At 56.5% G+C, this 12,209-nt stretch overlaps 1 protein-coding gene across 1 annotated transcript; it reads right to left on the bottom strand.

Annotated features, from left to right (window-relative positions):
- Positions 1-6,390: 6,390 nt before the first annotated feature.
- LOC310888029 (tubulin alpha-1A chain-like) lies at positions 6,391-7,652 on the bottom strand (the record flags this gene model as incomplete). The annotated part of the gene is made up of 2 exons (XM_083814357.1): positions 6,391-7,551; positions 7,596-7,652. The coding sequence occupies 2 exons, from the start codon at positions 7,650-7,652 to the stop codon at positions 6,652-6,654; spliced, it is 957 nt and encodes a 318-aa protein (XP_083670483.1). The 3' UTR covers positions 6,391-6,651.
- Positions 7,653-12,209: the final 4,557 nt, after the last annotated feature.

Genomic DNA, 12,209 nt, shown 5'->3' with positions numbered 1-12,209 from the left:
TCTTCTGCGCATATGCTTCTATCCATAATCTGCAATATCCAGTTAAACCTAAACATTTTCTTAATTCCTTCTTTGTTCTAGGGAGAGGAAGTTGCACAATTCCCTGAATCCTTTCAGGGTTTATTCTCCATCTGCCCTCAGAGACTAAATGTCCCAAATACCTGACTTCTTCTTCCACATACTGTAATTTATCTTTAGATACCCTTAGCCCATGTTCTCCTAAAAAAATCAGGAGTGAGTTTGTGGCTTCTTTTACCTTTGATTTTTCTACCCCAGATTTCAATAAATCATCCACATATTGCAACAACATCACCCCTTCTGGGATGTGAAATGTTTCTGAAGCCTTTTCCAATACTTGCCCAAACAAATTAGGGGATTCAGTGAATCCTTGAGGCAAAATAGTCCATCTATATTGTTGTTTACGGCCCGTTTCTGGGTCTTCCCACTCAAATGCAAAAATATCCCAGCTTTCAGGATCCAATGGGCATGCCCAAAAGGCATCCTTTAAATCTATAACACGGAACCATTCATGCTCACAAAGAACTTTATACCCATCAGAGTATAAGAGTTAGGAACCACAGGGTGGCGTTTTTGTGTTATCTCATTAACCTTTCTCAGGTCTTGCACTAGTCCGTACGAACCATCCAGCTTTTGTACTGGTAAAATTGGAGGGTTATATGGTGACCTACAAGGCTCCAAAAGACCATCCCTAATTAAAGTTTGCACTACAGGTTTCAGGCCCATTTTTCCTCCAAAAGAGATAGGATACTACCGTATCAAGGCCTGAAGGAAAGGCACCGGGGTGAGACACCCCAAACAGCGGTGGGCCCCCTGCCCTGTCGAGCAGAGGGAGGGGACCTAGGAGATGAGGAGGAATGGAAACAGGTCCCTGCTCGACATCGCGGGCAACCCCCCTCCCTACCGGCCCTGCCTCCCCAGGTGCCCTTACACAACAGGTTTGAGGCCCTGGAGCTTGAGAGACCGATGGATGAGGATGAGGTGAAAAAGTCTACCCAGGAGGACGCCTAGGGCGAGGAAGCCGACTCCACACCTCAAGACTGCCTCCACTAAGAAAGAAAGAAGGGTGATCTTTGTAGGCGACTCCCTTCTCAGGGGAACAGAGGGCCCTATTTGTCGGCCTGACCCTACCTGCAGGGTGGTCTGCTGCCTCCCTGGGGCCAGGGTCAGGGACACTGCCAGAAAGCTTCCTAACCTGGTTCGCCCCTCTGACTACTGTCCTCTTTTGGAGGACAGTGGAGTCCCCCAGGGCTCAGGACTAGGGCCAGTTCTCTTTAATATCTTTATCGATGATCTGGATGAGGGGGTCGCGTGCACCCTCAGTAAGTTTGCAGACCAAGTTAGGTGTGTGCGTCCATCTGCTTGAGGGGAGGAAGGCTCTGCAGGATGACCTGGATAGGCTGGACCGATGGGCTGAGGCCAACTGTATGAGGTTCAACAAGGCCAAGTGCCGGGTCCTGCACCTGGGGCGCAACAACCCCAAGCAGAGCTACAGGATGGGAGGTGAGTGGTTGGAAAGCTGCCTGGCAGAGAAGGACCTGGAGTACTGGTTGATAGGCAGCTGAATATGAGCCAGCAGTGTGCTCAGGTGGCCAAGGAGGTGAGCAGCATCCTGGCTTGTATAAGAAACAGTGTGGCCAGCAGGGCTAGGGAGGTGATTGTCCCCCTGTACTCCCCACACACCACAGCCCTGGGCCCCCCCAGAGCCTCCTCCCCAGTGCAGGCACTGCGTAGCCATCACGGGGGGGACAGCACAGCCCTGCCTGCTGGGGGGCAGCACCCAGGGCCCCCATGGCGGCAGCAGCAGGGCAGGGGCTCCCAGCACCCACAGAGACCCCGCGGCAACGTGCAGCACAAAAGAGTTTATTAGCAGCACGATGGTGCCCACGGGGGCAGCCCCCAGCCCCGGGGGGGTGGACGTGGTCACAGCTGCCCCGGGTGCTTGCAGGGGCCCTGGTGGGGGGACACGGGGACCAGGCCGTGCTGGGCCACACGACCCCAAAGGTTCCTGAGCACCTCCGTCACGCCAGGAAGGTCCTGCAAATCCTGCCACAGCAGCTGCAGCAGCAGGGTCACACACTGCGTGGGACACGAGGTGACCCGAGGGCCCATGGCAATGGGTTCCATGCCTGGGCAGTGGGGCTGGTGGCTCTGCCGGGACAGCCCTAGGAGGGACCGGGACAAGGTGCCCATTCTGCTGGAGTCCTTGCTTTGGGTTCCCGCCGCCACGGAGCCTTCCTGTGCCCCACTGGACTTGTGTGGATGGGCCTTTGCTGGGCGGATGGCCCCTGCGATGGGCCCGGCAGGAGCCCGGCAGGGACTTGTCTGGGCTCCCCCTGACGCTGCCGTCCCTCTGAGCTCCTCGGTGGGTGAGCGTAGGAGCTCCCACCACACCATCCAGACCCTTCCCCATCATTCCCAGCCCCCCGACGACTTTTTCAGTGGGGATCCAGCCACCCCTCTAGACCCTGCCTGGTCATACCATCCCCACCACGGTGGGTATGGTGTTCTGGGTCTGCCTGGGATGGACTCAACCTTCCCCACAGCAGCCCATGCAGCACTATGCTCTGTACTTCTGGCTAGAACTGACTTGATATTGCACCAATGTGTTTTGTCTACTGCTGAGCCGTGCTGGCACAGCATCAGGACTCCCACAGCGCCCTCCCTCTGCCACCCCCCAGCCCCAAATCCAGTCGGCTGGCTGTGGGCAAGAGGTGGGGAGGGGGCATTGCCAGGGCAGCTGACCCAAAAAGACCAAAGGGATAGTCCATACGGCAACGTCACGCTCAGCAATAAAAGCTGTGGAAGGGGAGGGAGAAGGGGGGGAGACACAGGGGACACAGATTCCTTGGTCAAGATCTTTATTTATTCCTCCGATTCCTCCGTTTCTTCCTTCCTCTCCTGCTGCAAGATCTCAGTTCATCATCGCTATCCTGCAGGAGATCACGTAGCTCTGGAGGCACAGTTGTCACCAGGTCATCGTCTGAAACTTCTTCTACCAAATTAGAGGGGACAAATCCTCTCGTGCCATCCGTCAGCTCTCCCACAAACCAGCCGTCTTCATCCATGTCTCCATAGACATAGACGTATTCTCCCGCAGTCAGAGGAAGCTCTGCTTCGGGGTGCTCATTAGGACCCTCGAAAGGATCGTAGCTGTATCGAGCTAAAAATTTCCGAAGTTTTAGCGATTCTTCTCCCGAGGACTGCAGGATGAAGGACACATGCTCTGCTCCTGCTTCTTCGTTCCCATACACAGGGCCCTGGTCTGAAAGAAGGCGGCACCCAGGACTGTTGTGTGCGGCATCTGATGTCCAGGTGCTTGTGTGGGATGCCGGGACCTTGGTTGCCTCCTCAGAAACATCAGAGCTGTCTTCGCGGTTGCAAAGGTCATGGGACTGCTCTGCATAGGCCTGTGCTGTGGGAGAAGATGTCACCTGTGGTAGTCCTGAACCGACACGGTTGGATTCTTTTCTTTTTTCTTGCTCAAGTTGCTGAGAGAGCAGCTCCCATTGTTGACTTTGGTGCTGATTCTGTTTCTCTAATTCTCTCAGCTGCGCTTGAGACGCTTGCGTGTCTTCCTCATGTGTCCTTCTTTGCTCCGCCCAAGCCCTCTGCAAATGCTCAACTTCCTCTTTCTTCTTCTGCAGCAGTCGCCTTGTTTCCTCGAGGTCGTTCTCCTGTTGTTGCCTTCGTCCTGCCAGTTGTCTCATGGCTTTCAGTTCACAACCCAGATCTTGCAGTCGTGTTTGAAGACGTTTGGCCTCTCCGATGGCAGAATTTCGCTGCTCTGTCACTTGCACGAGTTTCCCCTTCAGAGCAGCGTTGTCAGATCGAACCTCGTCTATCCGCTCCTTCTGCCCACGGAGCTGAGAATTTTCTTCTGCGCGCCTGGCATTTTCATTTGTCATCTCTCTCAGACGCACTTTCAGCTCCTCGTACCTTTGCTGCAGTCTTGAGCGTTCCTGATCCAGGTTCCTGTGAGGCCCAAGTTTTTTCCCAGCCTCGGTTTCCGATTCCCCTCTCTGCTGCTGGTCGACCTGCTCTGTCTTTGCAGCAGTCTTTCCAGATTTCAGGTCGGTCTCTTTCAGTTGCCTGGTGTTTTCTTTCAGGTGCTTGGTAAGGAGGCCTAGCATACTAGTCTTCTGCTGGAGCCTCTCCACCTCCTCCCCCAGTTCCAGAGCGCTTTCCTTCCCCAGAAGGCGGGTCTCCTCTTGAAGGACACCGCATTGCCTCTGCAGGTCCTCCAGGGCATGCTGCAGATGAGCTTTCTCCTGCAGCAGCTGGCTGTCTCCACTGCCAGGTGGGCAGGCCTCTTGTTGCGCTGCCACCTGAACACCCACGTCTGTGACCGCCCGCCCGCAGCTCTTCCCTTCTCCCTGGAGGTGAGCTTTTAAGCTGGAGTGGGTTGTCTGCTGCCCTCCTCCCCCAGCAGCACCAGATGCACCGGGGCTCTTCGAAGAGCAGGTCCCGGTGGTCCCTGCGCCCAGGCGAGTCTGCAGGCGGTGCCAGGCCGCAGCCCTGTCTTCGCTGTGGGAGGCAGACGGCCTCCCCTCAGCCTGCTCCAGGATGTACTGCTGGAAGAGCCTTCTCTGCAGTTCCAGTTCATTTTGGAGGCTTACGATGCGGGCGGTCTGCTTGCTGTCCTTCCGCCAGTGGAGCTGCCTGTGGACCTCCTGCAGCTTGCTGCGGGCCTCGCTGCTGCTGCTGCAGCCGTGCCTCACCAGCTCCTCGGCCAGCTCCTGCTGCAGGTCCCGCGCCTGGCGGACGGCGTCGTCCCGCTGCTCTTGGAGCAACTCCTGTGCCTGGCGCCACTCGGCCTCCTTCTCACGCAGCAGCTGACGGATCTCTGTTGCCCGCTGCTTCTGGCTCAGCTCCCACAGCCGCTGCAGCTCCCGTGCCCGTTGCTGCTCCCATCTGGAGCGTAGCTTCTCAGCCAGAAGCTGCCGCTCCTGCTCTGCCATCTTCTTTATCTCGCGGGTTTCATCAGCAAAGCGGCGGTGCAGCTCCTGCGAGTGGAGACGCTCGGCCTCCAGCTGGGCCCGCAGCGCCTCCAGCTCCTGCCTGTGCTCCTCCTGCTGCACAGGCCTGCTGGGGGGTCGCGCTGGGCCCCGACGGGATGAGGGGTGACTGTGCGCCACGGGCCCCTGGCCCACACCACCCCGGATCATGGCTTAAGGGATGAGAACGATGAACGTTCACCAAACGCTGCCAGCAATAGCCACCAGCGATCGCACGGCCTGGACCTCTGAGGGACAGCAGCCTCTGAGCCCTCAGCAGACACCGGCTCCCAGCACCGCGCAGCAGCAGAGGTCGCCTCTGCCACTGGCCCGGCCTGGGCGAGCGCGGCCTTATATAGTGTCCGGGTGATGACGTCATAAAGGAGGGATGACGTCATAAAGGAGGGATGACGCCATATGACCTTATATGGTGCGTGCCCGCCCGGACACACCCCGACAGCCTCAGCGCAAGGGGTGCAGAGGAGGGAGGTGAAGGGTTGTTAACAAGTGCAGACGGAGCCCCCGCGCAGGTGCGCAACGAGAATGTGTCTGTGAGGCCTCAGGCACGGGCACAGCTTACGGGTCTGGGCCACGTCTGTCCTTTAGTGGGGGAAGCGTGGTAGTGATGACATACAGCATTACACAGCCATTAGCATGGGCTGTTAACGAGGGTTAACAACCCCTAGAAGGGTTGTTAACGAGGTCATATGACGTCATCCCTCCTCTATGACGCCATCACCCGGACACTAACAAGTCCTCCACTAAACCACGTCACCGAGCTCTACATCTAAACGTCTTTTAAAGGCCTCCAGGGACGGCGACTCAACCACCTCCCTGGGCAGCCCATTCCGATGCCCAACAACCCTTTCGGTAAATAAGTTCTTATTAATACCCAACCGAAACCTGCCCTGGCGCAACTTTAGTCCGTTCCCCCTTGTCCCGTCCCCAGGCACGTGGGAGAATAGACCAACCCCCGCCTCGCTACAGCCTCCTTTAAGGTACTTATAGAGCACGATACGGTCGCCCCTGAGCCTCCTCTTTTCCAGGCTGAACAATGCCAGCTCCCTCAGCCGCTCCTCATAAGACTTGTTCTCCAGACCCCTCACCAGCTTCGTTGCCCTTCTCTGGACGTTTATTCGGAACTGGGCAGCACGGGGGGTTGTCTCACCAAAGCCGTGAGTCGTGCTCTCACGACGCGGCAACTTGCCGTGGTTATATGCAACAAAGCGTTACATGTGCCTGAAGTTTCACAATAAGCCTCTCCATATGCATAACCTGTCCCCGCTTTATATTAAAATTAGATCCAAGAAGTCATTTCCACAAGCTCCTACCATCTGTGCTTGCGCAGTGTCTCCTGGTAGTGGTCGCCAGGGGTTGTGGGGATGAAGGTTGGTGACTCTTCCTCACCACCGCTAGCTGACCTCTTGTCTTTGCGCAGACTCAGTTGCTGCTTGGCTCTTGTCCAAACTGCAGGACCAATTTCTGCCACTTTCTTAAGATTACTTCACGTTCTTATGAGGAACTAAACGTGGTAAGGGGCCCAAGGCTTCTTGCTTCAGTTAATTTGCACGATGCAAAATGGTTAGCAAAGACATTCAGCAGCATCCACTAGTTTAATACTGTCAGCGCTCTATCTCTATTTGCTAAGATTCTCTGAACTCCCTCTCTCAGCGGCCACGTCCTCCCGCGCCTCCGAGAACTCCCCCTCCTCCATGCCCTCGCCCACGTACCAGTGCACAAAGGCACGCTTGGCGTACATCAGGTCGAACTTGTGGTCCAGGCGGGCCCAGGCCTCGGCGATGGCCGTGGTGTTGCTCAGCATGCAGACGGCGCGCTGCACCTTGGCCAGGTCCCCCCCGGGCACCACCGTGGGAGGCAGGCAGTTGATGCCCACCTTGAAACCACTCGGGCACCAGTCCGCAAACTGGATGCTGCGCTTGGTCTTGATGGTGGCGATGGCGGCGTTGACGTCCTTGGGCACCACGTCCCCGCGGTACAGCAGGCAGCACGCCATGTACTTGCCGTGCCGCGGGTCGCACTTCACCATCTGGTTGGCCGGCTCGAAGCAGGCGTTGGTGATCTCGGCCACCGAGAGCTGCTCGTGGTAAGCCTTCTTGGCCGAGATGACGGGGGCATAGGTGGCCAGGGGGAAGTGGATGCGCGGGTACGGCACCAAGTTGGTCTGGAACTCGGTCAGGTCAACATTCAGGGCCCCGTCGAAGCGCAGGGAGGCCGTGATGGAGGACACGATCTGGCCTATCAACCTGTTGAGGTTGGTGTAGGTGGGCCTCTCGATGTCCAGGTTCCTGCGGCAGATGTCGTAGATGGCCTCGTTGTCCACCATGAAGGCGCAGTCAGAGTGCTCCAGCGTGGTGTGGGTGGTGAGGATGGAGTTGTAGGGCTCCACCACGGCCGTGGAGACCTGTGGGGCCGGGTAGATGGAGAACTCCAGCTTGGACTTCTTGCCGTAGTCGACCGAGAGGCATAGGTGGCCAGGGGGAAGTGGATGTAGGGGTATGGGTGCAGTGACCCAGCCCTGGGTGCTAATGGAGGGCTGGGAAGCGTCCCTCCACAGCTCACTTCTGGCACCAGCCCCAGAGCAGTGGCAGCCATGTCCCAGTGGGCAGCAGTGGCCATGTCACCATGGTGTCACCATGGTTGTCATTGTGACACGGCCGCCTCGAAGGGTACAAAGAGGGCTGCTCCCCCAGGTGCAGGTGCAGGTGAAGCCATGGAGGCAGAGGGTGCGAAGGGGTCCCTGGAGCATGCACAGGAGTCCCTGGAGAACATGGCGGAGGTCTTGGCGCAGGTCGCTCAGGCAAGGGCTGGTGTGGAAGCGGCGCTGGAGGAGTTCCTAAAGGTCTGTAACCCAGAGGCAGAAGTCCAACAGGGGCAGGGCAGAGCTGCTGGGGAGTGGTGCGATCCCCAGAATGCCTTAGTGCTTGCTGCCCTGGTTCTGGCCTGGCCTTGCAGAGCCCTGGGGATAGACTGGGGATGCCCTTTCCCACCCTGACTCCGTGCAATTTGTCCCGGTTGCTTTGCAGTGCAAACGGAGATGTGCAGAGCTGGAAGAGGCTGTTGCTGAAAGAGCCAGTATCAACAAGGTCCTGAGGGCAGGAGGGAGGGGAGATCAACATGTTTGGGGGGGGGGGGAAGCCCCGTCCAAGCATGTGTGGGTAGTCTCAGAACCTGATCCTTTGCTTCTCCAGGCTCTGAGGGAGGAGATTAAGAACCTCCAGGAGAGAAGGGAGGTTTTCAAAACGCAAACTGCCAGGTGAGTGGGGACAGGGCCCTGACCCCGACCAGGGGTAGACGGCGGGGAGGAGCTGTACAGCTTCCAGGCACCCGTGTCACAGACAGTTTGGGGGCTCCTTTCAGCTCCTCATGGCTGCTCTGGAGAGCCCTTTGCCTTCTCCTAAGCAGCTCCAAGCTTCTCTGAGCAACTCTTGACTCCTTTTAGCAATGCTGCACGACTGTGAGCAGCTCCCAGCCTCTTGTCAGAGCCCCCCGCGCCCCCAAGACCTGGGGCACGGAGAAGGCAGAGGGTGCAGGGGGTGAGTGTGGGTTTGTGCGGTGCTGGGACAATGAGATGCCTCATCCCTGCTCCAGCAGAGGCTGGGCAGCACCCTGAGCTCCTCCTGGCCACCTCAGTCAAGGGGGAGGTCCTGGCCGAGGTCTCTTCTCACAGCCCAGAAACTCTGTGGTGTCTGTAGCAGGGGGAAGAGGATGCAGGCGGCCGAGGCGCCCAAGACCTGGATGCAGGAGATGGTGGCTGCGCAGCTGGTAGGAGCTATACCCCTGCTGTGGGCCTGCGGGGGGAGGGTCTGGACTTGGCCCCAGAGGACATGGGGCCATTCACCTCAGTGGGAACGAGGGAGGGGGTCTGAGCGCCCCCAACGCCTTCCCTGGCTCACGTGCCCTAACACGTGGCCCTGCTTTGCCTTGTCCTGTAGGATGAAGAGTTGGCGTCAAGGAGGCACAGAATCAGTACTTGGCTGCGGTGAGTTGCTCTCGCAGGTCGTGGCTCCCAAGGCATTAGGCAGCTTTTGACCTCTCCAGGATAAACTGCCTCAGCATTTCTTTGTTTCCTGGGTTGGGGAAGCAGGTGGGGGGTGGCCCTCAAAGTACAGCAGAGCCAAGGGGGATAGGCAGGTTCCTCACCCCAATCCTGAGCGGCACATGTTGCTCCCAGCATGGCACGGGGTCCCATGGCAGGGTTTAAAGAGGATGAATTTATCCCTGGCTCTGTCTGAACCTTCTTCTGTTCTGCAGGAGATTAGTGCTGTCCTTTGCCGGCCTGCAGCTCGCCTTCCTCATCCTGGTCCTGCTGAAGAGGGACATCCTCCACTGGATCCTTCCTCCAGGGCTGGCATCTGCCCTTGGAAGCCATCCACCAGATGAACTTTGAAAAGAAAAGGGAACCTTGAAGAAAAGGGAAGACCCTTTCTCTTCTAACCCTGCCAATAAACTGTGGCCCTTTATCAATAACCCTACCAATAAACTGTGGTCTTTTATTAGTGGGGAAGGGCCTGCGCAGACATTCTGCACGGCTGGTGCTGACTGCATGATGCTGCTGGGCAGTTGGTGGCCTGCTGGGTATTTGATGCACCCCATTCTGAGCGATACAAAACAACAAGAATCCCAGCTCAGAAATCTGTGCTCGTCCATGTGTCGCAAAAGGAATGATGCGCTTCACTCCTAAGAGAGAAGCAGCAATAGATTTATTGCTGAAAACAGTGATGGAGCAAAGCCAAATATGCCTGCTGAACGGCTGCTTGGCAGCTTACCAGTGTGTGGGGCTAGCAGAGGGCATCAAACAGACCTCAGTGTGACCCCAATCAGCCCAGCCTTACAGGGTGCAGTGCACACAGGGGCCTGGCACACCCCATCATTATCTGGGCACTACTGAGCGCACAACTCATACACGCTGGCCTGCTGTACGAATGAGAGGTCTGTTGGGCCTGCTGGGAACCTCTTGTCCCGATGCGGGAAACGTTTCTTGGCGCGCAACCTCAAGTTTCTTAGTGAGTGGGGCTACATCTGGCTGGTGGCCAGTCTCTAGCGGTCTTCCCCAGGGCTCAGTTCTGGGGCCAATTACCTTCAACATGTTTATCAAAGATCTAGGTGCAGGAGAGGAATGGGTCCTCAGCAGGTTTGCCAATGACACTAAACTGGGAGGCACCGTTGACTCCGTGGAGGGCTGAGAGGCTTTGCAGAAGGATCTAGACAGATTGGCACACTGGGAGATTAGTAACGGCATGAAGTTCAACAACGGAAGATGCCAGGTGCTGCACCTGGGACAGCGTAATGCTGGATGCAAGCACAGGCTGGGAGACGAGTGGCTGGAGAGAGCAGCTCAGCAGAACGGGCTCTGGAGGTGCAGCTCCACAGCAGGCTCAGCGTGAGCCAGCAGCCAAGTCCTGGCAGCCACGAGGGCAAAATGCATTCTGGAGTGCATTCAACCCAGTAAAGCCAGCCGTTAATTGTCTTGCTGCATTTAATTATCTTAATTAATTAATTAATAATTAATTTTCTTGCTGTATTTAGTACGTGTGCAGCCTCACCTTGAGTATTGTGTGCACTTCTGGGCTCCACAACACAAAAGGGATGTGGACGTCCTTGAAAGTGTCCGGAGCAGGGCAACAAAGCTGGCAAAAGGGCTGGAAGCCACGTCCTGTGAGGACAGGCTGAGGTCACCTGGCTTGTCTAGGCTGGAGAAGAGAAGGCAAAGAGGCCACCTCATTGCTTTCTACAACTTCCCGAGGAGGAGAAATGCAGAGGCAGGTGTCGATCTCTTCTCCCTGGTAACCGACGAAAGGATGCACGGGAATGGCACAAAGCTGCGCAAGGAGAGGTTCAGACGGTACCTGAGGAAAAACTGCCTTACCATGAGGGTGGTCAAACACTGGCACAGGCTTCCTGGTGAGGTGGTAACTCCCCATGCCTGTCAGTGTTCGAGAGGCATTTGGATGATGCCCTCAATAATAAGCTTTAACTTTTAGTTAACTCTGGAGTGGTTCAGCTGTTGGACTGGATGATCTTTGAAGATCCCTTCCGACTCGAGCTGTTCTATTCCATTCTATTCTAAAATGACCGATCCCCAGTGATGGGACCAATCCTGGAAAGGATGTGTTGCATAACTCTCTAAACCCCCTCTTTTACCCTTTTATTGCTGAGCATGACATTACATGGCGTGGAACGTCTTGTTGGTTAGTACGGTTGCTCTGCCTGGTTATGTCTCCTCCCAACCTCTGGCTCACCCCACGGCCATTCACTCGAGGGGCGGGTGTAATAGACAAATATAGTGTAAATAGGTGTAAAAATAGGTGTAAAAGAACTAGAGAAGGCCTCGATGCTGTGCAAACACTGGTCAGCAAAAGCGAACAACTTCAGCGCACTACCAGCATCGTTTTGGCCACAGCTCTAAAACACAGCACCTTACAAGCTGCTATTAAGAATATTAACTCTATCCCAGCCAGACGCAGTACAGGGGAGCAGGCCACGGCTGGAGGCCTTTGGGGCTGTTCTCATCAGTTACAGCTCATCCATCCCACAGGCACTCTGTGAAGCAGGTGCCCGAGCCGCTTCCACTTGTGGAGCTCCACATCACCCCAGAATGCCTCTGACAAGCAAGAGAATGGGAGAAGCCACCACCGCCTGAGGGAGAAGCAGCTACACCCCCCTCATTTTGAAAAGACTCGGACAAAGACTTGCATAAGTCTTTGCCAAGACTTATGACAAGATGCAGGTGAGAAAGAGCCTGACAGGGGGCTCATGCCCCAGCCCAACACTGGCTCTCCCTTCATGCGGCTCTCCTCTCCCCGTGCTTGGGATACTGGGGAATGGGCTTGCTCTCAGAACCCCTCCTGCATCTGTCACGTCTCTGACCAGGCTGTGTGCGCTGGCGTGGGACAAGGCCACCTTAGTGAGGTGTTCCCATCCGTTCCCGGTGCTCCTGAGAGTAAGAGATGAGCTGCAAGCAGCAGCTGCAGGGCTTGGCCTCTCCCTCACGCTCAGCCCTGCTCCTAGCTCTCTGCCTGTGTTGGTGCCAAGCAAGTGCTGCAGGCAGTAAGCATGATCTGGAGCAGGTGAGAGCAGACAGAGGCCTCTCTGGATAGAAAACTGCTGCTTATGACACTGATTCGTGGAAGAACTCCACAACTCGATACTGCAACTACGATATCATCGGCATAA

This window comes from Anser anser, assembly GCF_964211835.1.
Source record: "Anser anser genome assembly, chromosome: 30".
Taxonomy (NCBI): Eukaryota; Metazoa; Chordata; class Aves; order Anseriformes; family Anatidae; genus Anser; species Anser anser.
Note: the sequence above shows the minus strand (reverse complement) of the source record. Positions and strands in the feature narration are given on the sequence as shown.